Here is a 27,529-nt window from a genome sequence, read left to right as displayed (position 1 = left end):
TCACTGAGATCATTATAACCAGTGTTTTGAATTCTGTATCTGGTAGATTGCTTGTCTTCATTTAGTTTAATTATTTTTCTGGAGCTTTGTTGTATTCTTTCATTTTGGGACATGTTTCTTTGTCTCCCATTTTAACTGTCTCCCTGTGTTTGTTTCTATGTATTAGGTAGAGTTGCTATGTCTCCCATTCTTAGTAGAGTGGCCTTATGTAGTAGATGTCCTGTGGGGCCCAGTGATGCAGTTTTACTGGTCACCTGAGCTGAGCGCTCCAGGTGTATCCCTAGTATGGGTTGTGTGTGCCTTCCTGTTGTAGTTGAGCTTTGATTGCTGTTGGTATGTCAGTGGGAAGGATTGACTCTCAGGCTGTTGGTATGTCACTGGGAAGGATTGACTCTCAGGACTGGCTGTGACTATAGTGGAGGAGCTATTGTGCGGGGGCTGACCCTATGGAGCAGGATTTGCTTTAGCAGGGCCTTAGTGCCTGCCCCGTCTTCCTTTTGACTGTGTCATAGTGGAGATGGTTGGATGGTGCTCTGGTGTGGTCTGAAGCTGGCCACCAGGTGTGCTCATTTTGGTGCATCTTGAGAGGTGCTTAGGTGCAGGCCAAGGTCAGCCGCTGCCTGGGTCCTACCTGGGGCCACTCACTGTGAGCTACAAAGTAATCTTCAGATTGATGCCACTTGTGTTGGGGTTGGTGGTGCCTGGGAAAAGCTAAGCTACGAACTGAGGCCGGCTGCTGCTAGTGCTGGGCTTGGGGCTGCTCAGCAAGTGGTACGGGACATACTGAGACCAGATGCTGCTTGTTTGGGATTTGTGAACCTTTGAGAGATTTTAGGAAAGTCTGAAACATGAGCCAAGACAGGCTGCTTGTATGGAAAAGCCAATAGAAGCAGCTTGGGTGGGCCCACAAGTTGGATGGGGCAGGGTCTCAGAAAATCACCAGAGCAGGGTGAATGGTATTAGCTAGTTTGGTAGAGACTCGGATATGGTGGCTGCCTTCGTGTAGAGGCTGGGTCGAGGCAGGGGTGGAGGATTCAACAAAGGAACAATGGCTTCTGCCAGCACTTCTGGCTGGGAGAAAGCTGGCCCTCCAGCTCTTGCCCTGAAGCCAGACAATTCAGTTCTTATTTGTATGTCTCTGGCATCTTTTGAGCTGCTGCCCCAGTGCCGGGGCTCAGAGCAAATGAGTCCATCAGTGAGTTATTCTGTGTACTGGCCCTGTAGGAGGAATTCCTGGGACTTCAGTAGCCCTCCATCTCATTCAGCCACAATCCCCACTGGTTTTTACAGCCAGAAGTTATGGGGACTTCTCTTCTCAGATCTGGAGCCTGGTGTGGGGTTGCGACCCTCTGCTCCTTGGTGAGGACCTCTTCAGCTGAGATCTCTCTCTCTTGATTTTTAACTGCCACACGTGAATATGGGCCCAGCCCTTTCCTTATCTCTGCCCCTCCGGCCAATCTCAATGTGGCTTCTGTATATCCTTAATTATAGGACTTCCATTCAGCTAGATTTCAGGCGATTCTTAAAGATGGTTGTTCTGTAATTTTGTAATTTTGATGTGGTTGTGGGAGGATGCTAGCACAGCATTTACCTATTCCACCGTCTTGATTGGAACTCATTATTGTCCAGTTTTTGACTGTAGCTATCCTCCCAGGTGTGAAAGGTATCTCATTGTGGTTCTAATTTGTATGGCTATTTGATGACTGTTGATGTTGAGCATCTTTTAATGTGCTTATTGGCCATTTGTATTTCTTCTTCAGATAAATGTCTATTCATATCCTTTGTTCATTTTTAAACTGGATTATTTGTCTTTTTATTATTGAATTGTAAGAGTTTTTTGTATATTTTACATATAAATCTCATCAGCTATATGATTTGCAAAATTTTTCTCTCATTCTATCAGTAGTCTTTTTACTTTCTGATGGCATCCTTTGAAGCACAGTGTTTTTAATTTTGCTGATAAGCAATTTATTTTTTCTTTTGTTGCTTATTCTTTGATGTTATATCTAAGAAACTATTGTTTAATCCAAGGTCACAAGGATTTACACCTGTTTTCTTCTAGGAGTACTACAGTTTTAGCTTTTACATTTAGGTCTTTGGTTCGGTTAATTTTTGTATATTGTTTGAGTTCAACTTTATTGTAGTGCATGTGGATATTGTTGTTTTAGCACCATTTGTTAAAAAAAACTATTCTTTCCCATTGAATTGTCTTGGTATCCTTGTCAAAAGTTAATAAATGTGATGGTTTATTTCTAAATTCTCAATTCTATTCTTTTAATCTATATGTCTATCTTTACACCAGTACCATATTGTCTTGATTTCCACAGCTTTATAGTAAATTTTGAAATAAAATATGTGAGTCCTGCAGATTTTTTTTCCCTTCAAAATTGCTTTGGCTATTCTGAGTCCCTTGACTTTCCAAATGAATTTTAGGATCAGCTTGTCAATTTCTAGAAAAAAAGCCAGGTCAGATTTTGATAGGGATTGCTTTGAATCTTTGAATCAATTTGGGGAATACTTGTATTTTAACAATAGTAAGTCTTCTCATCTGTGAACATGAGCTGCCTTTCCATTTAAGGCTTTAACGTTTTCAACAATATTTTGCAGTTTTCAGAGTTTAAGTTCTATGCTTCTTTTGTTAAATATATTCCTATGTGTTTAACTCTGTTTTGTGCTACCTTAAATGCAACTTTTCTAATTTTATTTTTAGTATGTTCATTGCTACTATATAGAAATACAATTGATTTTTGTATATAAATCCTGTATCCTCATCAAAAGTCTTTGTGATGGCAATCTAGGATTTTTTGTTTGGTGTCGCTGAAAGCTCTGAGTATAAAACAAAATTTTAAGCATGCTTATGTAACCCAACTGTATAAATTTATAACCTTATTTTGATAGTATATATGATACAGTTTCATATTACAGGCACTATTTTTAGAGGTGAAAATTTTTAACTATATTATTTATATACTTTTTAGGGATGATAACCCTTTTATGCATAATAAAGCATGTAGCTAGTATTTCTAGCAATTGTAATCATTATCACAGTATTTTGTCTTTGAAAATTTGTAGGTCCCCCTTCCCAGTTTCTTTCAACATAACATGATTTGTTTCATATTATATATTTGTTTCATATCCCTATTTTATAATCTATGCTCACATTAATTACAGTTTCCTTCTCTTGGACACATTTTTCTTTTTCATGTGGGTTCCTTTACTTGGTTTCACTGTCATTTTCATTGATGATGCATCTGTTGATTAATTTTTCTTCTTTAATGCCTGTCCTTTTTGTTCTTGATTTTACAGGTTAGCTCTATTTTTTATTTCAGCTCTGTTTATTGGTATTTCTAGCTTCTATTGACCTGTGACCTTTTATGAAGTGCTTGTAATATTTATATGTTTATGAAAATGACAGTCCATCCTCTGCCATCAGTGGTAATTCCTATTTAAATTTTCTTTAAAATGGTTTAGGAAATAGTTTTTTCTTGTTGTAATATATGCATTCTAAATTCAAAACGAGTTCTTAGATTATCGAAAAGTATCACTTATAGGCATATGTAAAGTTTTATTTATTTTTTATTCTGGTAAAATATACATAACATAAAATTTACCATTTTAACCATTATTAAGTGGACAGGTCTGTGGCATTAAGTATGTTCACATTGTTCTGCAAATTTAAAGTTTTTAAAGAGAAAATAATATTTATTTTTTAATTCTTCAGATCTTCCTCTTTCTCCCTCAGTACATCTTTTCTGCTGATCAACTTTTCTTTTCTTTTAGATGCTGAGGAGTTTCTGGCGGAAGGTTTGAGGAATGAGAACCTCAGTGCTGTTGCCAGGGACCACAGAGACCACATTCTTCGGGGCTTTCAGCAAATCAAAACTAGGTTTGTACAAATGGTTCGATTATTCTTCTTCCTAAGCCTTAAAACAATTTATAATTAGTAAAGTCTACTTTAATACTGTATAAATTAACAAGGTAAGACATACTTATCAGAGTTTTTTATACTAGGTAGAGGCTTAATAAATATTTTCTGCATTGGATTGGAGGTAGGCAGGCATAGTTATGTAGTTTACCAGAATGTAAATATTTTGATAATTACATATCTTAAGATAATTATTCTACTTTTAGCTTTGGATTGTTATGTTGGTCTTTATTGAACACTTTTGCAAAATGTGTGAAAAGCTAAACATTTATGCTTATCCAGGTTACTAAAGGGAAGACGATAGGCAGTGTGAGGTCATTAATTTTCATTGTGACTGTTTGTCCTAGTTTTATTTCCACATCTCCTTTCCTAATAGAAAATTTAACCTAGACTGATTCTTTGACCATATTGGAATCAGATTGGGTTTGGATATCGTGCTCTTTAAGTTTTTCTTTTTTTAAAAAAGGTCCTGACTTAATTTGTGACTTTTAGAATGTGAGCATCTGACAAATGCATACACCTGTGTGGGGGAGAAAGAAGTGAAAAATTCCTTTACAATATATTTCTCAACCACTTCTTACTAAAAATGTGGTAACTAAATGAAAGTTGAGGATCAGCGAATACTACTTTAAGCCTTTTCCAACGCCATAGCAATGTGATTCAGAATGTTAGAACCGAGTTCTCTTAGAAAAGGGAGAGCATCTGCAGGTTTATAACTGGGAATTAATTCGTGTGGCTGACCGATCTTAGTATCCACTTAAGAAACCTCACTGAAACTCTTTAGAAGCAGGGAATTTTATCCTTTCAAAGGGCACAGCCAGAATCTATTCCCTCCAGGAATGTGAGAGAACCTCACAAGTTGCCCTGCTGGATCTTAATCGATCTTTCCTGCTGGCTAATTAAGCATCACTTTTACTCAGCAACTGGGGACTGTGTAATTATCAGCCTGGGTTGCCCTGAATAATTGAAACAAACTGAATACAGAAGATGGGAGGTTTTTGCAAAAGTGAGAACATCTATAATTTTTGGTAGGCTGGAAGAGTGTTTAAAAACTAACTTTGTCGTATGTTACTTTATTAGTAGATAAGCTCAGGCTTCGTTGTGACCCTGAAGGCTTACTTAGTAACCCATAGAATTTTTTATTTTTTAATAATACAAAACTGATCTTTATATTATAGGATTATTATAAGGCTAGCAGGAGGAACACAGGTGGAATTATTTTAAATTGTATTATAGGGAGAGGGATGCCCAAAATATAATTGTGTATATGGGGGTGCTATTGGTATAAATCTGTTATAAGGAATACAAAAACAATTTTACTGTATCTGTAGGGACAAATATACAATGAGTAGGAATTTTCTTTTCATATGTTTGTACCACAGCATTTGGAAAGGGCTAAATTTCAATCTGAAATTGGTAACAAAAGGCGATTTTGTGGTGACTCATTGTTATCAGTTGCATATTACTTCTTAGTCCTCTTTTTTAAAAATGTATACACACGCACACACACACACTCATGCACACGCACATAGAAGCTATGTTTGTTATGGTGTAGAGAAGTTTCCTTGTTCTTAAAGAACTTGCTGTGTGGTTTGTGGGATAGACATTCAGGAAATCATCAGCAGAAGCTTTAGGAAACATCTGCATTGTGGATGGGTGTTTTCTGTTCATTGATTTGTTGCAAGAAAGATGACACTTTATTTAGAATTCAGAATTATCAGATCACGGAGGAAATGAGGAGCCAGAAATTAGATACTGCACAAGAAAATGGAAAAATGAGGCTTTCCTTTGGCAAGCTGTTTGAAGTTGCTTTATATCTACCCATTCAATCATTATCCTGTTACTGTAACCCTTGTTTTACTGAATCATCTTCTTCAGCCATATTGCCTCCGTAGTCTCATTTATGACTGATCAGTGTTTTGCACTTATATGTATCGATACCAGTTGGTTTGAAAGCACTGAAAGCTTGTGCTTTTGTTGTGGGGCAGTTGTGTCCAAAAAGAGATTTGGAAGTCATCAAACTTGAGAGTTAAATGCTGAGTAACATGAAAAGAATTATAGAAAGTTATTTTTAAAGTTTTATTTTTAGTCATATTAAAGCGATAATATTTTAAGGATTTGGTAAATTTGGATCGGGGTAGGAACCTATCTAAAACTATAATTTGGCACATCAGGGCTCGTTTGGAAGGTACAACTGTATCTTTGCCATGTCCTTGCTTTAGTTCCTTTCTTTCCTCCATGTTGTGCTGCTTAAGAATGAAAGGGGTGGAGAGAAGTGAAAATAACACTGCCTTTGATTCTTGGTAAACTCTAGGGGTATGGCCTTATTTTTTATGGGGGTTTGGAATTCAGTAGTGTTTGTCAAGGCTGTGGACTTGCTGTAAATTAAAGCATCTGACTCCATCACAGCTGTTATAATGTGCCATTTACCACCTTTCTATTGTCTAGAGTGACTGACCTTAGGAAATTTTGCTTATGTCAGGAGTCATGGGTGTCCTCCAAGTGCTCATCTGTTTTTCAGTACAAGTAGCTTAGCTATTCTCGCCCCTCCCAGACTTAAAAACAAAAAGTAAAATTGTATCTGTATTTCTACCTACACATGAGTTTTTTTGGTTTAACAGTGTGACCAATGAAGGATAATGTTTTCCATGTAAGATAAAAAATGGATGACAGTCTGTGATGCCAAGGAGATGAAGCCCTATTGTGGTATTTAATGTCCTGAGCTGTGATGTTTGTTGCTCTTTTTCAAACTGCCTCCTCATTTAAATCTTCTCCCTGAAAACTGCATCTTTCATATTCCTAGTCCAAGTTTTCATTGAGCTCTTTAGAGAATGATTAGAATGAAAGCCAGGCAGTGGCTCTTCCTGTTTTATTACAGTGGTCACTGCAGGATCAGTACCAGATGTGAGACACCTGGAATGAAGCAGACATGGTCTACACTCAGACGCTGTATGCCATTCTTATGCATTTGGAGAAACAGAGCATTTTTTAGGTTTGATTCAGGGGAAGCCATCTGACAGGAAGAATACATGGAGAGCGGGGGAAGGGATGAAGAAAATAGAATATTTTTATTACCGACATAGGGATAAATTCTCTCACAGTGGCTTATTTTGGAACAACTAGTCCTTTATGCTCACTGTAAAGGCCGGAGCCAATAGAAACAAATTTGGAGTATTGTTTCCTTTTGTGAAACCTAAAGGAGTTTCAAAAAGAGACAGGTAGATTGATAGCACATTGGAATGGAAAGAAATAAAGAAATAATTTTATGTAACAGGGTTATGGTCAAAACCCACAAACCCCAGGACGTTTAAAGTATAGGCTGAAAGAGTGTCTTGAACATGTCTCATCGTGAGTGGTTAGTATATAGCTCTGCGTGAAACACGATACATTAGTACAAATATTATAAAAGTGATTCCAGTTTTCTTTGGGAACTTCAAGTTTTTCTTTTCAGGTTAACATGGATTTAGCTTTAAAACAGGATTTAGCTTAAGAATATGTCATTCACATGCCTTTGTACTATAGGAATAAAGACAAGTAGTTACTCTGATATGACTCTTGGGAATGAGTTTCACAGTAGTAAACATACTGTAAATATCATTACCATTAATTATATAGAAAGTTTAACTTTTCCTAAATGCTGGTTATTGAGTTTAAAACCATCAAAACAAAACACATTCAAATGAAGTGTGCTTATCAAGAGAACTCATATATAATGTGCTATTTATATATTTGTGTTACTTGCAAGTTGACATACTTGCTCATAACATTTCTTGCTGTTGTTCATTTTGCTACTTATACTGGAGTTCCAGTGCCAACGCAGGGAAAAAAAAAGAATAGAAGGTACTGGTATAATCCATCTAAGTTTAAAGAGCTCTGAAAAGGCTCAAAAGTCATAGCAATAATTTGACCACATTTTGAAGGATAAAAATTCATTCTTTCCTTTTTTAGTCCTATCCCTTCCTCACATCCTTAAACCAAGAAAGAAAATAAAAATCCGCAACAGCCTCAGGGCTCTCAAGTGATCAATTATATGCCAAATTCCTGTACTAGCTCACTGTTATTCAGTGAGTATATGTTGAGAGTCACGATTGTCTTAAAGATTTTTGGAGATATACTTATCTGGGAGTGGAGGGCTGTGTTATGTTTTTTAGTCTGAAATACTCTACAAATAAGACTGATATAATATTGTCTGCTGTCGATCTCTTGGCTTAACCTGGAAAGGAAGATCATCTTATTATGCATTCTTTCATAGCAAGTCTCCTGTCCTTTCAAAGCAGCCTTGAAATGTATAACTCTCTTTTTAATTTTATGATGAGGATTTCTTTGTTTATTCTTTCACTTGTGTGGGTATCTTGGGTTTGGTACCAGCTCCATGATTAAATAGCTCTATTTTTTTTTTTTACACTGGTCTGGTATGATGGTATTAGGGTACAGAAGCTTTTCTCTTTTGGCATCCCCTAAAATAAATATATAATAATGTTTCAGTATTTTTTATTCTAAGTAATAATAGGTGGGTCTTAAAAAAAAAGTTTGGATGAATAAATTTGTTCCTTTTCAAAACTTTATTAAAACTTCTCAGTGCTGAGCTCTTTAAACAGAATAATATATTCTATCAAGAGTGAAAGGAATTTTGAAATGTAATCTAGGAGGCAGGCAGGTAACCGAGCTTGCACCCTTCAGGTTGAACTAACCCATTAGAATAATAAGCTGAGTACTACTCTTTGGCCAGATAGTTTACTGAAATTTGCTTTACTCTTGATAGAATTACAGCCATCGTTATCACTTTGGTGCATTCCTGTTATCTACTCAATGGGATTTATCTTGGAAGGTCTCAAGAAATCCTCAGGGTCAATTTTTTAATACATGAAGCTTTTCTATTTGTCTTTAAATGGAGGCTCTTAATTCATGCATCATGGGAAAAGATCATTTGTATGAAATTACTGTCTTCATTTTACTACCATTTGCGTTAGCCTCGATTTTCATTCTCATTTGATCTGGAGCTAGTCTTTTGTCCCTGTGCTGTACTATTTTCTCTGCTTACAGAAAGCCAGTGACAAAAAGTGCCTCTCTGTACTCACCTATTTGTGGATCTCCAAGAACCTTGTCGTGCAGGACTTTTCTGACTGCAGTTTCCTCTCATTTGCTTGATTTCTCTCATTTCTGATACAGACCTACTGTGTGTCGACCTCCTGATACAGTGAAACTGGAGCAAAGGGTAGAGAAATGCAAGAGCACTGGGCTGGCTGTCAGGAGCCCAACTCTGTGTTCTGAGGTTATTTCTTATAACACTGACTGATTCGACTGAAGATTCCCCTTCTTACATTTTCTTTTTAAGTTGCCTCCCCCAAAATGTTGTTTAGAATTATTTTTTTCTCCCAAATGTTACAAGAATGCAAACGTGACCAATGCAACCTCGAATCCTCTATTTGATTTCTTTTATGGTATCGCTATGATTTTTTTTTTTTTTAATTTGGAAAGGGATGCAGGAAATTTCATTTCCTTAGGATTTTATTTTATTTTATGATTCTGTTGAAAATGAGTTGGGCCTAAAGTGGGTTTTTATACTAACGCCATGTGAATCATTTCTTCTTTGGAAGCCGATCTTCTCTCCCACTGTGTAGCCTCATCTAGTCTCCCAGAAGTGCAGTGCTAGCAGGGTTGATAATGAAATGCGGTCCTACTTATCATGCTCAGCAAAGGGCTCAGAGAAGACGGAAAAAAAATCAATCCCACAGGAACTTCTCCACTGCTAGATATCCATATTTAACCCCCATGCATTTAAAATGGAAATGAGATATCTTAGGGTTTTAGTTTTTGATTTACACAAGATGTCACGGCCTCCTTGGCAATGGGAATATTTTACAGACCAACCGCTGACCTGTTTGGGAAGATCTCAGCCTGTCGCCTCAGGTCCAGTGTAGTTTCTTCATAATATTTTTTCAAAACTCTCAGCAGTGCTGTGCAGTAGTTTTGATTCTTCAGGCTTCAAAGGATATCCTTTCCAGGGCCAATCTTCCAAAAGGAAAAAAAAAAACCAGTGTAGAGGAACAAACAGCTCATAAAGGAAGGAGCAGTTCTTCCTGTGGTAGTTCTTGCTGTAGTCAATTAATAAGGAGTTTACAAATCAGGAATACCACAGCTTGGCAAAGCCAGGAAAATTTCAATTTGATGCTAGTGCTTTGTTATGAAATTCCCACTTGGAGTGACTCAGTCTTCAGTAGTCCAGCTTCACATTTTTTTATCATAGACACAGTGTGGCTTATATAAGATGACTTATCATTAAGAGTTCAAACTCAAGCTCCCTCGAGTTTGTGAGCCTTATAAGGTTCTCATTATAATTTATGGAAAACTTTATGCCCACATAATATCCAATTAGCTGTTTACCTAAGTTATAGTAGTGAATGTCTCTCATTTGTGAACTCTGCCATAACCACAAACTCCATTGTACAATCTGGTAATAGAGACCTTCTGCCATGTCTGCCAAGAGCCTTTATTTCTTTGTTGATGAGAGAACTGAGACATAAGAAATTACTCTAAGTAACAGAATTAATAAAAGATTAGGATTTAGAATGTAGAAGTTCCAATTGGTTGCTTGGCTTACTTAGCCAAGTTATTACAAAAAAAAAAAAAGCATCTTTCAAAAGATTATTGGTTTAAAAGAACTGTAAATAAATACTGAAATTTAGTTAATTATATAGGATGCTAAAGTGTTTAGGGATGGAGTGTACTAATGTCTGCAATTTATTTGAGAATGTATCCAAAAATAAGATGGATGGATAGATATGTACCAAAGTAAATGTAACAAAATGTGAATCATAGTCTGGGTTTTGGGTACATACAGGTGTTCTTTCACTTTTTACATGTATTTGAAATTTTTCATAATACTATAAGCTTGCAAAAAAACATTATTTGTTTCACTTTGCAGTTCAAAAACCATAGATTTCACTCACTGTGGTTTCAAAAAACCATAGACTTCCTCAATTTGGAAATGTAATAAACATACTTGTGATTTTTTAGGATGATAATTTTCTAGGAATAACATTATTTTTGGATGAGTGTGGACTAAGGGATAATCCTTCAGTTTGTTATTTCTGACATAACTAACTTTAAGTAGCTAACTTTTATTCTTCTTTAAAACTTCCAGGCCAGCAATTATTAAGAGCTGAAATTCAATTCAGACATTCTTCCCAGGAGATCCTGAAGTTTTGATTTTTTTTTTTTAAAGAAAGGCAATTTCTGACTTTTCTCATAAATTTGATAAAAGGAAAGCTAATATGAGATTGGTAGTCCAGTAGGAAATGGAACTCAATTTTACATTTTTAAAATCATTTTATGGTATTAAAAATGACAGAGGTTAGAAACAAAGCTCTTATTCTTTTATTGAACTAGAATCGAAAGTGGCAGAAAATCATTTTGGCCCTAGTGCAGTAAATGTTATCACTAAAACATGTTCAGAAGATATTAGGATAGTCTCTCAAGCACTGGAGACAAACGTTCACAGAACAAGAACTGATTTTTCTGTCCTTATCTAGAAGTTATTAGATGTCCAAGAGATGAAAGTATCTTAGCTCTAAGAAGACAGGGGATGGAGTATGTGTTGAAAATGATAATGTCTCCATTCTGGAGAGAGGTGAAAAGGAGAGAATATGGTGGAATGGAGGGATAGGTGGGCCAGCACCTGAACCAGCCCCAGCGCTGAGGAATCCAGAATCAGAGAAAATTAGACTTGTGCAAAATTGTGACCTGATGATGAAAATGATAAGAAAGCAAGCAATACTATTCATTAAAAAGGACTGTTTGTATATTTTATTTAACAGGGAAATTAAACCGGAGCTGTCAGCAACTACATTATTTTGAGAATCTGGTAGGAGAGAAATTTTAAGTCCATTTGGGAAAAACCAATCATTTATGAGCGTGCAGTGTGATTATTCTTTAGAATTTTGTGTAAATGGAGCAGGTTGGTAGGCATATGTTTGCTGATCCTATAATCATTAAAATTCAGAATAAGTAGGACTCTTGTGAAATTGAGTTTTCAGGTTCCAGCCACTGTTCTATACTGCCATATGGCATAACTAGAATTAATTGCTGTTCCCAGTCTCTTATTCTTTCACTGAATAGCTAGGTGCTCTGTTTGAAATATTAGAGGTTCCACAGAAGTATTTAATCACATGAGATAGATGTTTGACATGTTCACGAAAGCAGTGTGTGTAGCTAATAGTCGCTTAGAAGAAACAGCCCTCGTTTGAGGTTTTCTACCCCCTCCACTCTTTTTTATTAAATAAATGGATGGATAGGAGAATTAGCAAGGAAAAGAGGAAAGATTTTCAGGACTTTACAGGTAAGTAATAAAAAAGGTAAAGCAAGGAATCTTTTTTGCTAGTGTCTTCAGCTCCTTAATACTCCCCAAGTGTGGCCCATGGACCAGCAACACCATCACCTGGAAACTTGTTAGAAATGCAGACTCTAGGTTCCATTCAGTCAGACCTAGTGAATATAATCTGCATTTTAATAACATCTCAAGGTTATTTGTATGCATGTTAACATTCGAGAAGCACTGCTCTAACACGTACTTTTAAGTTCTTTTTAAATTAAGTTTCTCGGAACTCAGAATACGTATTTCTGGAGATTATAAACTCCTTAAAGGCACGGATGGTCTCATGTTCATTAAAAAATAAAAAAAGTCTAGCATGGTGCTGGCATGTGGTATGAGCTCAATGATGTGAGTTGAGTAAATGGGGGGAAACTGTTATAAATGTGTTTTTAGATCTAGGCTAAACCTTAGAATAAGAGACCCTCTTTTTTAGGAGAAGGTTTACTATTTCATAGCCAGCCCCACATAATCTTTCCAGAGATAGGATGCTTTCTTTGTGCTAAGAATTAGGGGATATACAGCAATTTGTAAAGATAATGACCATCTCTTCAAATGTCTCCTAGGATAACATTTCTCTAACATTCTGTGGTAAAAGGTTACAAGAGTGCAGACCATGTATTGGAGTTCTGTTGGAGCATGGATGCCAGTCATTCCGGCCACCTTTGTGACTCTTCCCCAGCCCCTCTGCCTCGGGTCATCATCCTTCTTAGTCAGCTTTGCACTTTCTCATCTCCACCGTCTCTCATCTTTCTTAATGACCTCTCTTCTAATCCTTTCCTTTTTATTTCCTAGAATCCATGTGCTGTTATAATCAAACTTTGCTATATCCTCAACCTCTTTTCTCCACTTCTGCCTAAGCGAAATGTGGCTCTTCTACAGGACACTGTTCTGCTTGCAGTCATCTTAACTAGAATTTGCTCATTTTCCAGGAGTGCCATTGGCATTTTTCAACCTCCTTGTTGCCACGTCTAGACTTTTACTATCCAGTCTTATCCCAAGCCTCTGTCCTTTTGATATTTGTCTTTGTGGCTTTATAGTTCTCTATCTTTCTGTCATCTTTTGAGTTCAAGATTCCTCCTCACACCATTCGAGACCGAAGCATCGACTCACAGTTGTCATCTTTACTCCACTATTACCACTGCCTCCAGAGACCCTTTCTTTCTTAAATTTAGTGTTTCCCTCTATTACATTTCTCCATTCATCATATAAATATGCTCAAATCTCTGCTAATATTAAGAAAAACATTATATCCTACACAGTGATTCCCTCTCTAGGTGCTGTCCTCTATCTCTTTTTTACAGACAACCTTCTTGAAATAGAAGCCTAGACTAGCCATTTCTGGTTTCCTCCTCTCTGGTCGCTCTTCAGTCCCCTGACTCTGCTCATATCAAGTTACTCTTGCCAAAGTACCAGTAACACTCATTTCCACATCCAGGTGACACTATTCAATCTGCATCTTATTCGGTCTCTCTGTAGCATATGGCACTGTTGATAGCATCCTTTTGCTCAAAAAAGGTAAAAAGCTCTGCCTCTGTTGATTCCCATGATAACAGTCTCTCCCGGTTTTCCTTCTTCCCTGTGTTTATATTCTGTTTAGGCTCTTGCTCGAGCTCATTTTCCTACTCTACCCTCTTCACTGTTGCCCCTCAGGCTTTCCTCTTTCTTCACCACATCTTAGGCAACTGCGCATGCATGTCCACAACTCCACAACTTCCTCTGTACATGATGACTCCTGATGCTACAGCTCAACTGCAGTTCTCTCTCCAAGGCACCAGACAGCATATTGGATAGCTCCTTTTGAGTGTCTTATAAATACCTCAGACTTCACAAAGCTGGAGACAGACCCTGCTGGATGCCCACCCAGTAGCCACCCTCCATTCTTCCTTGACAACAGAACTCCACCAGCCTGGGGATGAATCGTGATCTGAAAGATCTGCTTTACCAGAGGTTCATTTGGGATTTACACAAGATATAGTTTTGGCCAAAGAAATGTAAGGAGAAGACTTCTGATAGCCTCTCACACACAGTCTTATGCTTGGGAGACAGTAACATGTTGAAATGCAGTAGCCACCTTAAGACAGGACTCTGCTCTAAGGCGTGAGAGCAGATATATGGGATAAGCCTAGGTCCTTCATGCCATTGTCAGGCCCTTGCATCAGCTCTGGAATCACCTTTTGAAGAAGAAATAAAGTTCTGCTTATTTAAGCTTCTGTTAGTCAGGTTTTCTGTTCCTTGTAGCCGGAGGAATCCTAACTCAGTATCCAGAATCGAACTCATTATTTTATATACTGCTCACCCCTGAAGTCTAATTCCACTTTCCCGAGGCTCAGTTTCCCAAGGCAGAATCCTGGGAGTCATTTCTGACCTCTCTTCCTTCATTCCCCAAACCATCAACAAGCCTATTGATTCTTCATCCTAGAACTGTCTTCTTCCTATTCCCCTTGTCACTGGCTAAACTGTAGCCTTCACAAAGTCTTACTCAGAGCATCGCAAAATTAAGTTTCTCCCTGTTGCAGTTTATTATGTTCCTCCATTCTGTTGAAAGAGCAAACTTTTTCTTAAAAGATAATTTAATCATTCATGCTCTAGAAGATTTATTGATATAGGACAATAAGATATAAGTAAAAAAAAAAATTAGTTAAACATCACAGTGAAAAATACCTGAAGAAAAAAAAAAAAGGACACCAAAATGTTAATGATAGTAATCTCTAGCAAGTGGAGTTTGATTGATTTTAATTTCTCATTTTTGTTTATTTGTGTTTTCCAACTCTCTATAGTGAATATGTATTTAATCGTAAGTCACTGATATCAGAGCCTTTCCTGTTTTCAAAGGGGCAGGGATTTAAGAACCTAAGATGATTGGTGTCCAGGTGGGAAAGGAGTTGGCACTGAGGGGAAAAGGGATGTGGAAAGATTTAGGTTTTAATGTGTAGTGTAGGCTCGTGTCACTTCTGTGCAAATAAACAGCTGTATTTGGCGGTGTTTTATTAAACACACACACATGTACACACACATGAAAGTAAAATTATTTTTGAGCCATGTGAATACAGCAGTCCTCTGAGTAATTTATGATGATTTTTCTAAAATGTGCGGTTTTTGTTTTTTTTTGTTTTTTTAAATAAAGGAAGTTCATTCTCACAGTCTTCGTTAGATAAGATATCGCTGACTGGGAACAACTTCCATTTCTTAGATGTTATCCCTTTGAGCTGCACTGAACTGACACAGGATGAATCTTTCCTTACATGAGAATTATCTATACTCTGTGTGACTATTTAGTAAAACATTTGTGTTTGTGGGACTTGTTTTCCAAAGTGATGGTGCTTAAGTAAACTATTCCTTCTTCTCAAAACATTGGTCACCATGATTGATTTTTATGTTGGTCATAAAGAGAAATGGAATCAACTAAAAGCAGGGCAAGGATTACAAACCAGAAGCAGTTAATTTACTTAACAAATATGTATTGGCTATTTGTTTATGTTGAGCACAGCCAGGTGATCAAGACATAAGACATGCCATTTAAGACATCTCTGTTTTTCAAGTTAAGTGGTCAGACTCATGGACAGAGCCAGCATGAAGCCCACTGCCCACAGATTTCTTCTCTAGAAGGTCTGAAATGTTTGGTCTCAATTTGTTACATACCTGGAGTTTCACCATTTAGAGACTCATTTGGGCTTATCATCCTCTTTTAAAACACAAATATGCATGGATGGTTAAGAGACTTGATTGTACCGTCATGTACATTAGCCTTATTCAATGGTTTTCTTCTAATTTTTGGTTCAGATGACATATGCTGAGAAAATTCAATGTACAGTAAATTTGTTGAACCTCAGTTATAGGCAATGAATAGTGCTAGGTACACTGAGGGTTATAAAAGTCATAGAGGATCCTTTTCCTAAGGAAGAATGAAGGCTTTATCTTTGCAGCTTAAGAATGACAGTCAAAGCTAACATTCATCATACATACACCATGTGCCAGGCCCAGTGTCAAGGACTTTACATGCATTATCTCATTTAATTCTTACAAGAGCTGTGTGAGGAAGGTACTGTTATAATCCTTATTTAACTGTTGAGAAAGCTAAGGTCAGAGAGGCAATCAGCTTGCTCAAGATTGCACAGCTTGTAGGTTCTTAAATTGGGATTTGAACCCAGTCAGCATGACCGTTGAGCCAGCACTCTTACTGAGGCTTATTTTCTTCATAAAAAGTGATAATGCCACTTTATTCATTCATTCGATCAGTCATTCAATAAATGTTTATTGAGGATATACATATGCAAAACATTTTTGTGGCGAACATGACACAGATTCTAGTCCTCTTGTAACTTACTTTTGAGCAGGGTAAACCAAATAATTATATAATACACTCACCTTGTAGGATTGTTGTTGTGCATATAAAAGTGCCTAATACAATGCATGTCACAAACTAGATACCCGAAAAACATTACCAAGAAATTTATAAAAGCATACACACAAAAAATTATAATTCAAGATATATTGTGACTAAAGTTTTAGGAGAGGAATGCAAAGATTATACTGTAAAATTGCAGAGAAAGAAATCACTTCTGGTTGATAGGCTCTGAGAAGCCTTCATGGATGAGATGGCATCCATGGGTTGAAAGGAATGGGTTTTTGGTGAGATACACTGCAAACAAAAATAACCAGTGCAAAGATTCAGAGATAAAGTTTAGCCATGTTTGGGAACCAAAGGGTGATTCTGCTTATTAGATATAGGGGAGTAGTGGGAGATAAGCGGGAAAGATAGGATGGAACTAAGTCATGGAAATGAGTTTTGACTGGATTTAAGGAGGGGTAGATAATTTGGGAGAGTCAAACATGGGGCAGAGGTGGGCAAGCTGATGCTTCAGTAGGGAGCTGTGGATGACGTGAGTTTTTGGCACCTGGGCTGAGGCCACTGGGAGGCAGGAGATGTTTGCAAAAAGATAGAGGATAAGGATGTCAGAGGTTGCCTATCTTCCATATGCCCACAGAAGGAAGACAGATTATTTCTCCTTTTCGTAATCTTTTGCTTTGAGGACACCAAGCTCATGTTTATATCTTTGAGTCTATAGCTGGCTTTGGTTCGTTATGGGCTTAATAAGATTTTATGGATAGCCAGGTAATCTAACCACTTCTTAGAACTTTATGTCTATGGGGAAAAATACATTCTAAACAACTGACTTTATGCTTCAACTTTTGAAATGTGATTTTTTTGGGGGTGTGTGTAAATTAAACATTGTATTTGTTATACTTCAGATCTGTTAACAAGATTTAATAGATTTTTGAAGCTGGCTAAGAAAACTTACTGCTATCTGTTACTTTGTTTTCTTAGAAAAATGCATTTCAAGGTCCAAACAACCGAAAATGGAATACAATCTATATTTGAACTGGGGGCTGCCTGTCTAGAATTCACTTAAAAGGCAACTGTTGGTCAAATACCCAATTCCTTTATAGTATTTTTCAAACTTGCCCCATCATGTGAATTAAAAAATACAGATTTCTAGGTCTCTACCCTGGAGATGCTAATTCACTAGGTCTAGAGTGGACCCTGGGAATTCATGTTTCAATGAGGGCTCCAGAGTATTCTTAAAATCAGGCAAATACATGTATAAATCTCCCTCCCCACCTTTTTTTTTTTTTTTAGTTAGCTACTTTGATTTCCAACTGAATTTTTAGCAGTAAAGGGGAAGGAAGGAAGGAAGGAAGGGAGGGAGGGAGGGAGGGGATTTGACTGGGAAATATGACATGAGGCTCTTATTTTAGGGGATAAGAAGGGTCCCCCAATATTTTACCGGTGAATAGCTGACATTTCAACCTAATTAGCTTCTAGAGTGAAGGATGGGAATAAGTTCAGAAACAAATGGTCTTGGTCTGTCCCTTGGCCTGATGATTGCCTTCTGTCTTGTGTACTTCCCTGTGGTCTGGCAATATGTGTAGACATTTCTGATGCTGGAGAATCCCTTAAAGTGGGACAGTACCTGAAGTCCTGGCCCCATAATGTGTCAGGTAAGTCCTAGGATTGACCTGTTGATTGTAGCTGGAGACCCTTGACCTGTACTGATACAACCGTAAACTGGTCACATAGTCATTAACTTTTAAATGAAAGTTAGTTCCATTCTTTATGATCTGTATAATTGGGTACCTCTATGTAAGGATTTAACTATGACTACTGTAGGTACTGTACAAAGGAATGAATGGGAAAGAATGATATTTTAGTATAGAATCTTGTACAATTAGGAAAAAAGTCAAGTTGAGGGTTAAACTGAAATAATTTAAAAATGATTTCTGAATTTCTATGTATATCTCAGTTCTTTCTTAACTAGAAGAAAGTGTACACATAAAGGTAGGAGTTTTTTGAAAATTTCAGTAATTCATTGTAGCTCTTAGAGTAGTTACCAATAGAAGTCTGCTTTCTGGTTTCTGTTTTTATATGTTTATTCAGATTTTGGTGTAGTATGAATGAGCAAAATAATATTATATCTTTAATTAGGATTCTGTTGTTATTTTTCAATTAATCTATGTCAGTAGCTTTAGCATTTGTATTAAATCATTTTCTTCATGAAAGCTTTTATTGAGGAAACAAATTGATTGTATTTATATACTGGATTCTTGCCACTGCAATGTGTATTCGGTCGTGTCTTTTGAAGAATAGTTTTGCTAGTCATCTGGTGGCTAGTCTTTGAAGCCAGACTTCGGAGGAAAAACCTCTTCATTTGGATGAAGATTTTAATTTAACAAAGCTTTCCAATTTCTATCTTTCTCTTATTCCTTTCCTTCTCTTCCTTTGATTTTCTTCCTTTATTTCCCTTCTTGCCTTTGTGTGAGTAATTTAGAGGAAAATGAAGGTGCCTCTCCCATCTTGTTTGGAATAAAATCCATACCCCATAGCATTGCTTGGAGAGCCTTGTCTTCTGCCTGCCTCTCCAGCCCTGCCTCGTATCCCTCCCTGAAATGCATTCTATGCTCCCCTCATGCTGAACTCAGACAGCCCTTCTCACCTTCATTCACTTATTTAGGAATCATTTGTTGAGCACAAGCTCTATGCCACTGCTCCTTGAGGCCTCAGTGACATACAGAAACCAGAAGATCCTAGCGCATTATAGTACTATAGTATTATAGGTGCTACTAAGAGGTGTGAACAGATGTGCTGTGAAAGTGCTTAATACCAGAAACTGAGGTGAACACCAAAGGACCATCAGGGGTTTGCTAGGTGAAGATGGGGCACAAACGGAAAAGCATGGTGGCAAAGAGAGTAGTGACATGTGAGAGCCTGGATGTGAGCCGAGCAGGGGAGAACCTGAGGGCAGGGGTTTAAGCAGGGGAATGATAAGACTAGATTTGCATCTTATGTCATTAGAATAATGGTGGTGCTAATGACATAACAACTGACATTTATTGAAGACCTGCCAGGTGCCAAGCTTAGTTGCTCAGTTCTTTGTGTGCATTATCTCAATTAATCCTCCCAAGAACCGTATGAGACAGGTATGGTTATTATTTCTATTTTAAAGATGAGGATATTAGGCTGCAGCTCAAGTCTCACAGCCAGAAAATAGAGGAGCTGGGACTCCAACCAGACCTGTCTGCAAAGCCTTTGCTCTTCACAGTCATTGCACTTCCTTCTCCATCAGCACTGAGGAGAATGGGTCAGACAGACAGGCAAGATGGCGGGCAGACCAATGAGGGCGTGTTATATTGATCTGGGTGAGGCATTTTGAGGGTTTGAATGAAATTAGTGCCTTAGAGACTGAAAGGAGATAGATTAACAAGATATTAAGGGATTAGAATCTGCAGATCTCTGTGACCGATGGGATATACATAGAAATAGAGAAAGAGGTAAAGGGATGATTCCTAAGTTTCAGCTAGGTGAATGGAAATGTCAACCATTAAAACAAGGAGTATGAGGGTAGGAGAGGTTTGAGACTTGTGGGACAAAGGACAGTCTTGAAAGAAAAGAGTAGAATAATATCTCTTGTTTTTTTAATATTTTAATATGCTTGTTAAAAATATTAATATGTGCAAACACTGTAGTCGAGTCTTTGGCCATTGGTTTCTTCCCTGGCCACCCTGAGCTCCACAGTATAACCCTCCAGTCTTCTCTTACTCTCTTGTCCTTTCATCCTACAAGCCTAGAAAAATCCTAACCTCGGATCAGTTCAGCTGTCCACCTTTTCTTATACTTGGGTAACTAATCAGTGTTGGAGAAAAATAATACAATTGGATTGCCACAGAAGTATCTATCTCCAACCTCAATTGAACCCTTAATGATGTCTGGAGGTTCTGTTACGTGACCCATATCAGCAGCCTTTCCAATTTTCCTTAATGTTTCTTTTCCCTCAAATCACAAACAGTCTCTATTATATCACCTCTCATTCTTGCATGACAGCATAACCTACTTCACAAGATAAAACAGAGGCTTTCAGATTGGAACCCACTCAGAATCTTGCCCTGCCCCCTTTTCAAACATGTCTGCTTAGGGCCTCTGCCACCTGCTCTGATGGGCCTGGCCCCTCTGTCTGGCCTCCCTCTGTATCCTGGGCCTGGCCTCTCTGTGACCCTCTCCACCCCTGCCAGGCATTGTCTATCTGATCCCAGATCTTCCCTCAGCAACCTTTATCTGCAGGTAGTAAGACAGGTTCTGGCATTAACCAGCCTGGGTTCTTCTGGTCCCAATTTTTACCGTTGTGTGTGTTTTGGGCCAATTATATCACTTCCACACAATTTGACCATTCCAGCAAAACTGGTTCACAGTTCAGGCTTTCTGTGCTCTCAGTCCCTCACAGAGTATTTGGCAAATAGTGGATATTTATTAGTGTTTGAGAGAATGAATGCAGCCTTCATAACTAGAGATATAGAAGTATGTTGGCATGTTAATGTTGAGAAATCCACCCTGCCTAGATGAGCTCTAAGAACTAGCCCAGCTTAGAAATTTTTTGAGTAAACTTTGCTTTTGGATGAATAATGGGACCATGTTCATAACGAGGAAAATATCAAAGGAATTTTCAAGTAAATATCACATTTTCAGACCTACTCCTGATTCTGCACAAGATAAAATATGGTAGCTCCAGTATGGACTTTTAAATTCCCATAGTGCAATCAGATAACCTCCCCATGCTTCATTTTTCTCATCTGTAAATTGAGGGGCTGGAATAAATGACTTTCAATAACGTACTTGTTAAATTCGATGAGTATATCGTCCACAGTCTCAGAGCCATACAGTTATCACTTATTCGCTAATCAGATAATTAGGAGTCTCGATGGTCCAAGAGTAGCTATTAACCTGAAGCAAGCAAAAAATAAAACAAAATTAGGATCCAAGCATCAACAATGACAAAAGTGTCAGGGCAAGAGCCAAGGATACTGCAGTTTAAAATATGGTAATCAGCTGGAGTTCTTTGTGAGTGCCGGCTTGTCTTTTCCAATATGCAAGTTTGGAACCAAAAGACATCCCTGACTTTCCTCTTGACACTCCATTCCCGGTGTGCCTCCAACTCTATTAGCAAATCTCTTGTCCCTTCTCTTCCTCTCCAGTAGTTTCCTAAACTGCCTCTGAGCTTCTCTTCCTTCCAGCCAGGCTGCACATTTCTGCCAGATTCAATAATAGTAGACACTGTTCCTTGTCCTTAAAAACAAGCAAAAAAACCAACCAACCCTTCAGTTGTTCCCTTTTATCTACAGAAAGAAAGACCTGATATGTAGGGTCTTTTATTTTGCCACAACATACCTGGCTAGGATTTTTCTTTAATAGTTCATTTGGTTGCCTGTTCCATGCAGGGAGTATGGGGACTGTGTAGACATACAACCACGATTTGCAGTCCTCACGCTAGAAAGTAGGCGAAGGAATATTAGAATGTAGGTTGCAGTGGAAGAGCGCTCAGGATTTTTACTGTTAATATCCAGAGCAGATGCTGGATTGACCATAGCCTGGATTTCATGTAGTGAAAGTGTTATAGAAGACTCTAGTGGTAAATAGGGTTTTATTTATTTTGAAATTTTACTTCCTTTTGTATTGTCTAGGAATAGACCTCTAAATTTTTTTTTTTTAGCTGTGGATAGTACTGTCAACATCGGATAATGTCGCTTGTTTATCACTTAATAAAAGTTGAATAGTGACCTTTGTATTTTTTAAGTAGAAAAACAATGTTGTCTTCTAGAGTGTGTGAATATAGGCAGACCACAAAAACATTACATCTTTAAAAAGAACACAGAACCTTCTTATGACAGGTCCTTCTGTTACTTGAGTTATATGTTTATTGTCTGTTATTACCATGGTATTTGTTATTTACTAACAACTGGCATCTCTTCATGTATAAATATCTCACACTTCAGACTAAATTGTAAGCTTCTTGTGGGCAGTCGCTAGGTCTTGAACTTTTGATAGATTGAAGGAATTGGAGCTAGAGGGGACACCAGCTCCCCTCCAGGGACCTTCCCATTCCTGCCTAACTGTTTCTAAGGCTGATGCCCGGACCCTTGGGTCCCAGACCTCTGATGACCTCACCAGAGACTTCCACCAGATGGTGCTCTTTTCCCATTTCTGTTCTTTGGTATTGCTTGCCATATTACCCTTTGCCACTTGCCCATGCCTTCTGCAAGGTAGTAGACGGAACATTCGTAGTAGAAAGAAATTCAAAATGACTTGAATCTTCTCAAGTGAGAAAAGAGGTTATAGGAAATATAAACAGTGTACAGACTATTAGCATTGTTCAGAAAAGCCATTTGCTTGGGCATAAATCAGTCTCTATCACGTGGCTCACTGCTCAAGGTCAATTGCAAGGGTTTTCCAGTCTTACTTATTTGCCATTGAAGCCCTGCTTAACCAGGTATCCATTTGAGTTCTAAGATTCCACATTTCTAATGCCAGGATAACAATTCAGTGTTAGTCTTTGCAGTCTGTTTGGAGATTGCCATTACCGGAAAACAGAGGTGGTCAAGAGAGAAATAGAAGGTGTCTCTGAACATTGAATAATACAGACAGCTTATTAATTCAGAAGGCACCACTGTTTTGGTGGAAAAACTAAAGCTCAAGTTTGAACATCCTTAAGTCAGCAAGAAGAGATTTAATTTTGTTCATCAGGTGTTTTACTAAGGCAGGGAATATATGATGAGTTTTAAATTTCTGTAAGATAACACTTTTAATACTTAAGTTGCAAAACAAAATTTTTTTCATCTAAATGTTCTAGATTTATAACATTCCAGATGTTGGCCTTTATGGAAAGATAGTTTTATAATGTCATTACAACCTTATTCTTCTAACACAGAGAGTCTTCTTATTTTGGAGAGAGAGAGTTATCGACATTTTTAGAAATCTAATGAAGTGTATGGGTTCTTCTTCAAGGAAAAAGAAAACACGTATTACTTTTCACTTACAATTTTCGAGAGTTCATTAATCTCCTAAAGCTCAACTATGGACTCCAATTTAAAGACCGCCGATCTATCTACATTCTGATAGTAGGCTGTCTGACAAAACAATGATATTTTCTCTTAACACTAGGTTTGTTTTCTATATTACAGCCAATTGAAAAGCAGTTAATATGAAACTTAAGAGCTTGGGCTCTGGAACCAAGCCGACTTGAATGCAAATCTTGGTTCTGCCATTTAATAGCTACGTGATCTTGGTCAAGTTGTTTGACCCTTCCTGCATCTCAATTTCCTTATCCATTAAATGGGGATAATAATAGTACTAACCTCATAAGGTGGTGATGAAGATTAAATAAAACAATACATGTAAAGTGTGTTCATAGTACAATGCCTAGCATGCGTTAAGTGCAGAATGTTTTATTGTAATTAAAAAATGGAATTAGTTTTCCTTCCTCGATATTTCAAATAATATGAGGATAGTTACAGTTGTTCGTCTTACCTCCTTAATTCATTATTAGAGTGCCTGTTCTGGAACTAGTTGATAGGATTGGAAATTCACCTGTCTCATTTACTAGCTGTTTAATTGTGGACAAGTTATCTCACATCTTTATGACGTGCTTTACTCATTTATAAAATGGGTGTAATAATAGGGTTAGAGTGTGGAGAAGTAAGTTAAGATAAGAGAAGTGCTTAGAGCAGTGCCCAACACTAAGTTCAAAATATCTTACCATTGTTATTATTATTAATATAGTGGCTACTCATCAAGATTCCCTCAATCTGGTGATTTGAATTTATTTGTTGTACCTTTCCCTAAACTTAAGTTCAATTAAAGGAGATGGGGCAAAAGGTGAAAAAGGTGAAAGAGATTGAAAGGTACAAACTTCTAGTTATGAAATAAGTAAGTCAGGAGATGTAATATATATAGCATAGGGAATATAGTCAATAATATCATAATAACTTTGTAAGGTGACAGATGGTTACTAAGCTTATCATGGTAATCACTTCATAAAATAAATATATGTCAAATCACTATGTAATACACTAAAACTAATATATGTCAACTACACTTTAATAATAAAAATAAATTAATTAAAGTTCAATTCAAACCTCTTTAAAAAACATGAGTAGCAAACTTTGCCTTGACTGTAATGTAACCCTAAATTTTCAAGACTTTTCTGTAGAGGGGACTAAATGTTGTGAACTTTTATTCTTTTGTTTTCATTTTTGGGAGCACAAGTAAAGATGACTTTATTTTCATTGAATGTGAAAATAATAATCATCAGTATGGTTGCAGCATTTTCTCTCTGCTCATTCTGTACTCATCTTTTTCCAATTCCAAATCTCATTTGCATGAACCTGATGATATTGAGTATGGACATTGCAGAGCAGTGATAGCCTCCCTTTCATATTGAAGTCTGAAGCTTCAAAGAGAAGATTAAAGAAGTGTTTGTTATCTATCTGCACAGGCCTGATATGAAATTCTCAGAGGCTTTTAGGATAAACACAACTGCGTGTGTGTTTGTATGCTTTTTCTTCCACATACTTCTATTGTGGTCTTTGCATTTTGGTTGAAATTTTCTATTTTCAAATTTGTTGGAATCTCCGGCTAAGGGATAATTGTTTTTAAAGTGAAAGATAAGAATTAGAAATGTTGGCAGGATGTGACTGAATGCCTCTTAATGAGTGTAGAATTCTCTGTCTAGTGTGGAATCACCTTTCTAGAGAATGTGATGAAGGCCCTCGAGGGTATGTGTAACAAGACAAATCAAGACCTTAGGTGTGCCCTCCAGTGAGGAGTGAGGTGGCTCACCTTTTGGCCTTGTGTTTTTTTGTTTTGTTTTGAGAAATTTTATAAGTTTATTTGAGCCAAATCGAGGACATACGCTGAGGAGCAAGATATCAAATGCACTGCAGAATAACAGTTTTGCAACTTCTTTATGCATTTGAAATTAAGGAGAGGATTTAAGGAAGATTGGAGAAAGTGAGAGGGATTGGATTACAGGATAGTTAACAAGATTATGTGCTATCTTGAGGGTTAGTAGCCCCTTTCTAGGGGTATTGCTTCTGGTATTTCAAAGATGCATTAACCTAGATGCATAAAAACAATGGTCAGGGCCGGCTTAAAACCTTTCACTAAAGAAGTTACATATAGGCCTGGGGTGTGATTACCCACCATGACTGCCCAGTTAGGAATTTGTGATCAGATTGCCCTATGAAGTTACTATCTGTAGAACTCCATTTTTTGTCCATGGTTCCCCCTTTTGATCAACATATCAATCTGAAGGATATGTTGATGATAAACCTTTTGGTTGGATAGTGTGGTCTCACAGGGCTAGAAAGGCCCATTCCTAGGAAGTCTCAGTAGCAACGTCATCTTTTGATCATTGGGGATGGGGCGATACCACAGGATCTGCCAAATTTTTCCCAAAAAGGGAAGGGCAGTAAATGGAAGGCAGTCAGGTCTTATGTTGGCCTTGCCTTTTTGAAGTATCCTTTGTGAGCTATGGAATAGACGGATGTGTGTGTGTGTGCGCGCATGCATGTGTGTGTGTTTTAATAGTCTTTCTTTAGGGTCGTTACATAATTAATACTTAGAGTAAGAAGAGTGGGGGAAAAAGGTAGGGTAGCAAGACAGTTTTATACCTCTGAAAAAAGGAACTAACATTCCACTTTATGCCATTCCCTGTCAAGTTCTATACATGATCTTTATTGACAAATATTTAATTACAGTATCAAGAATAAAGCTGATCCTGCTATTTAACATCAGCTAGAAAGACCTGCTACTTTGATGTTGTTAAATCTCATCTCTCTTTGTAATCAACCTTCTTAAGACACAGCTATTATTGGCAGAAGCAGTATTCTTAGTATATGCGAACTGATAACATCTTAACTAACGAGAGAAACCAGAAAACCAAGGGCACTTTACAGTAGTAGAGAAGGGAACTGAAAATATGTGTGTGAGTTGGAGTGGGAATTGTGGGAGAGAGGACAAAAGAAGAGAACTGAGATCATCAATAACATGTTTTACCTATTTAACAATTTGCCAAATGTTGGCCCTTTGACAGGACTGCATGACTAGGTTTTGTTTCTGGGTCAATAAATGAAAACAATGTTGGTTAGCACAGTTCCTGCTGTTGCCATCATTAACAGTTTGGAAAAAGGAATGTTGTGTATGTTCACACACTTGCACATGCTCAAATCCTAATTTCTATCTTTTTAATTAGAAATTGGGTAATAATTGGAATCAGAGGCTAGGGCAGTGCCTCAAAAGAAGAAGGAAAATAGCAAGGGAAGATGGCAAATTGATCACCCCTTTGACGATTAGCTTGATTAGCTGTGTTTTGCTGAAAGGAGTTTCATGGAAATTTTACAGTGGCCAGATACAGTGGGAAGCTGGACTGTCTTCTAGGTGAAGATTGGCCCATCAAATTAATATATATAACTTATTAAGTTACAGCCACTTCTCATTTATGTATGCCCTTCATTGACATTGATGCCTTCTTTCCAGCTTGTTGCAGCTTTACATTTTCTACCCTGTCTCTTATTCCTTCTCCCCTTTTCCACTGCAGATGTCAAAGCTGTCCTGAACTTTCCCTGCCATCTAACCCAAATATCTTAAATTCCCCTTCACCTGATTGCCAGCCCAGAACTTTTCTGGGAAAGGAGAGAAACAAGAAAAGTCAATTGTGAGGTTTCTTCTCCACCTTCTTTTCCTCATCTTTGATAATTTCCCACACATTCATCTCTGGATTATGGCAACATCCTCCCCACTGATCTCCTGCCTCTCTATTTTATGAATTTTTATATTATAAAGAAATAACCTAGATACCCACTATGCTGATGTTTCTCCCTAAAGTAGCCACAGCTTATTTCGGTCATAT

The 27,529-nt window shown here is 37.5% G+C and overlaps 1 protein-coding gene across 1 annotated transcript in view; it reads left to right on the top strand.

The window, feature by feature from the left end:
- Nucleotides 1-27,529, top strand: part of SKAP1 (src kinase associated phosphoprotein 1) — a 245,162-nt gene that overhangs the window by 22,882 nt on the left and 194,751 nt on the right. The window contains exon 2 of the mRNA XM_039873716.1: nt 3,781-3,886. Coding sequence (XP_039729650.1) covers nt 3,781-3,886 — 106 coding nt within the window. The remainder of the gene's footprint in view (nt 1-3,780; nt 3,887-27,529) is intronic.

This window comes from Pteropus medius, unplaced genomic scaffold (assembly GCF_902729225.1).
Source record: "Pteropus medius unplaced genomic scaffold, Ma_sr-lr_union100, whole genome shotgun sequence".
Lineage (NCBI taxonomy): Eukaryota > Metazoa > Chordata > Mammalia > Chiroptera > Pteropodidae > Pteropus > Pteropus medius.
This window is presented reverse-complemented; position numbering and strand designations above follow the sequence as displayed.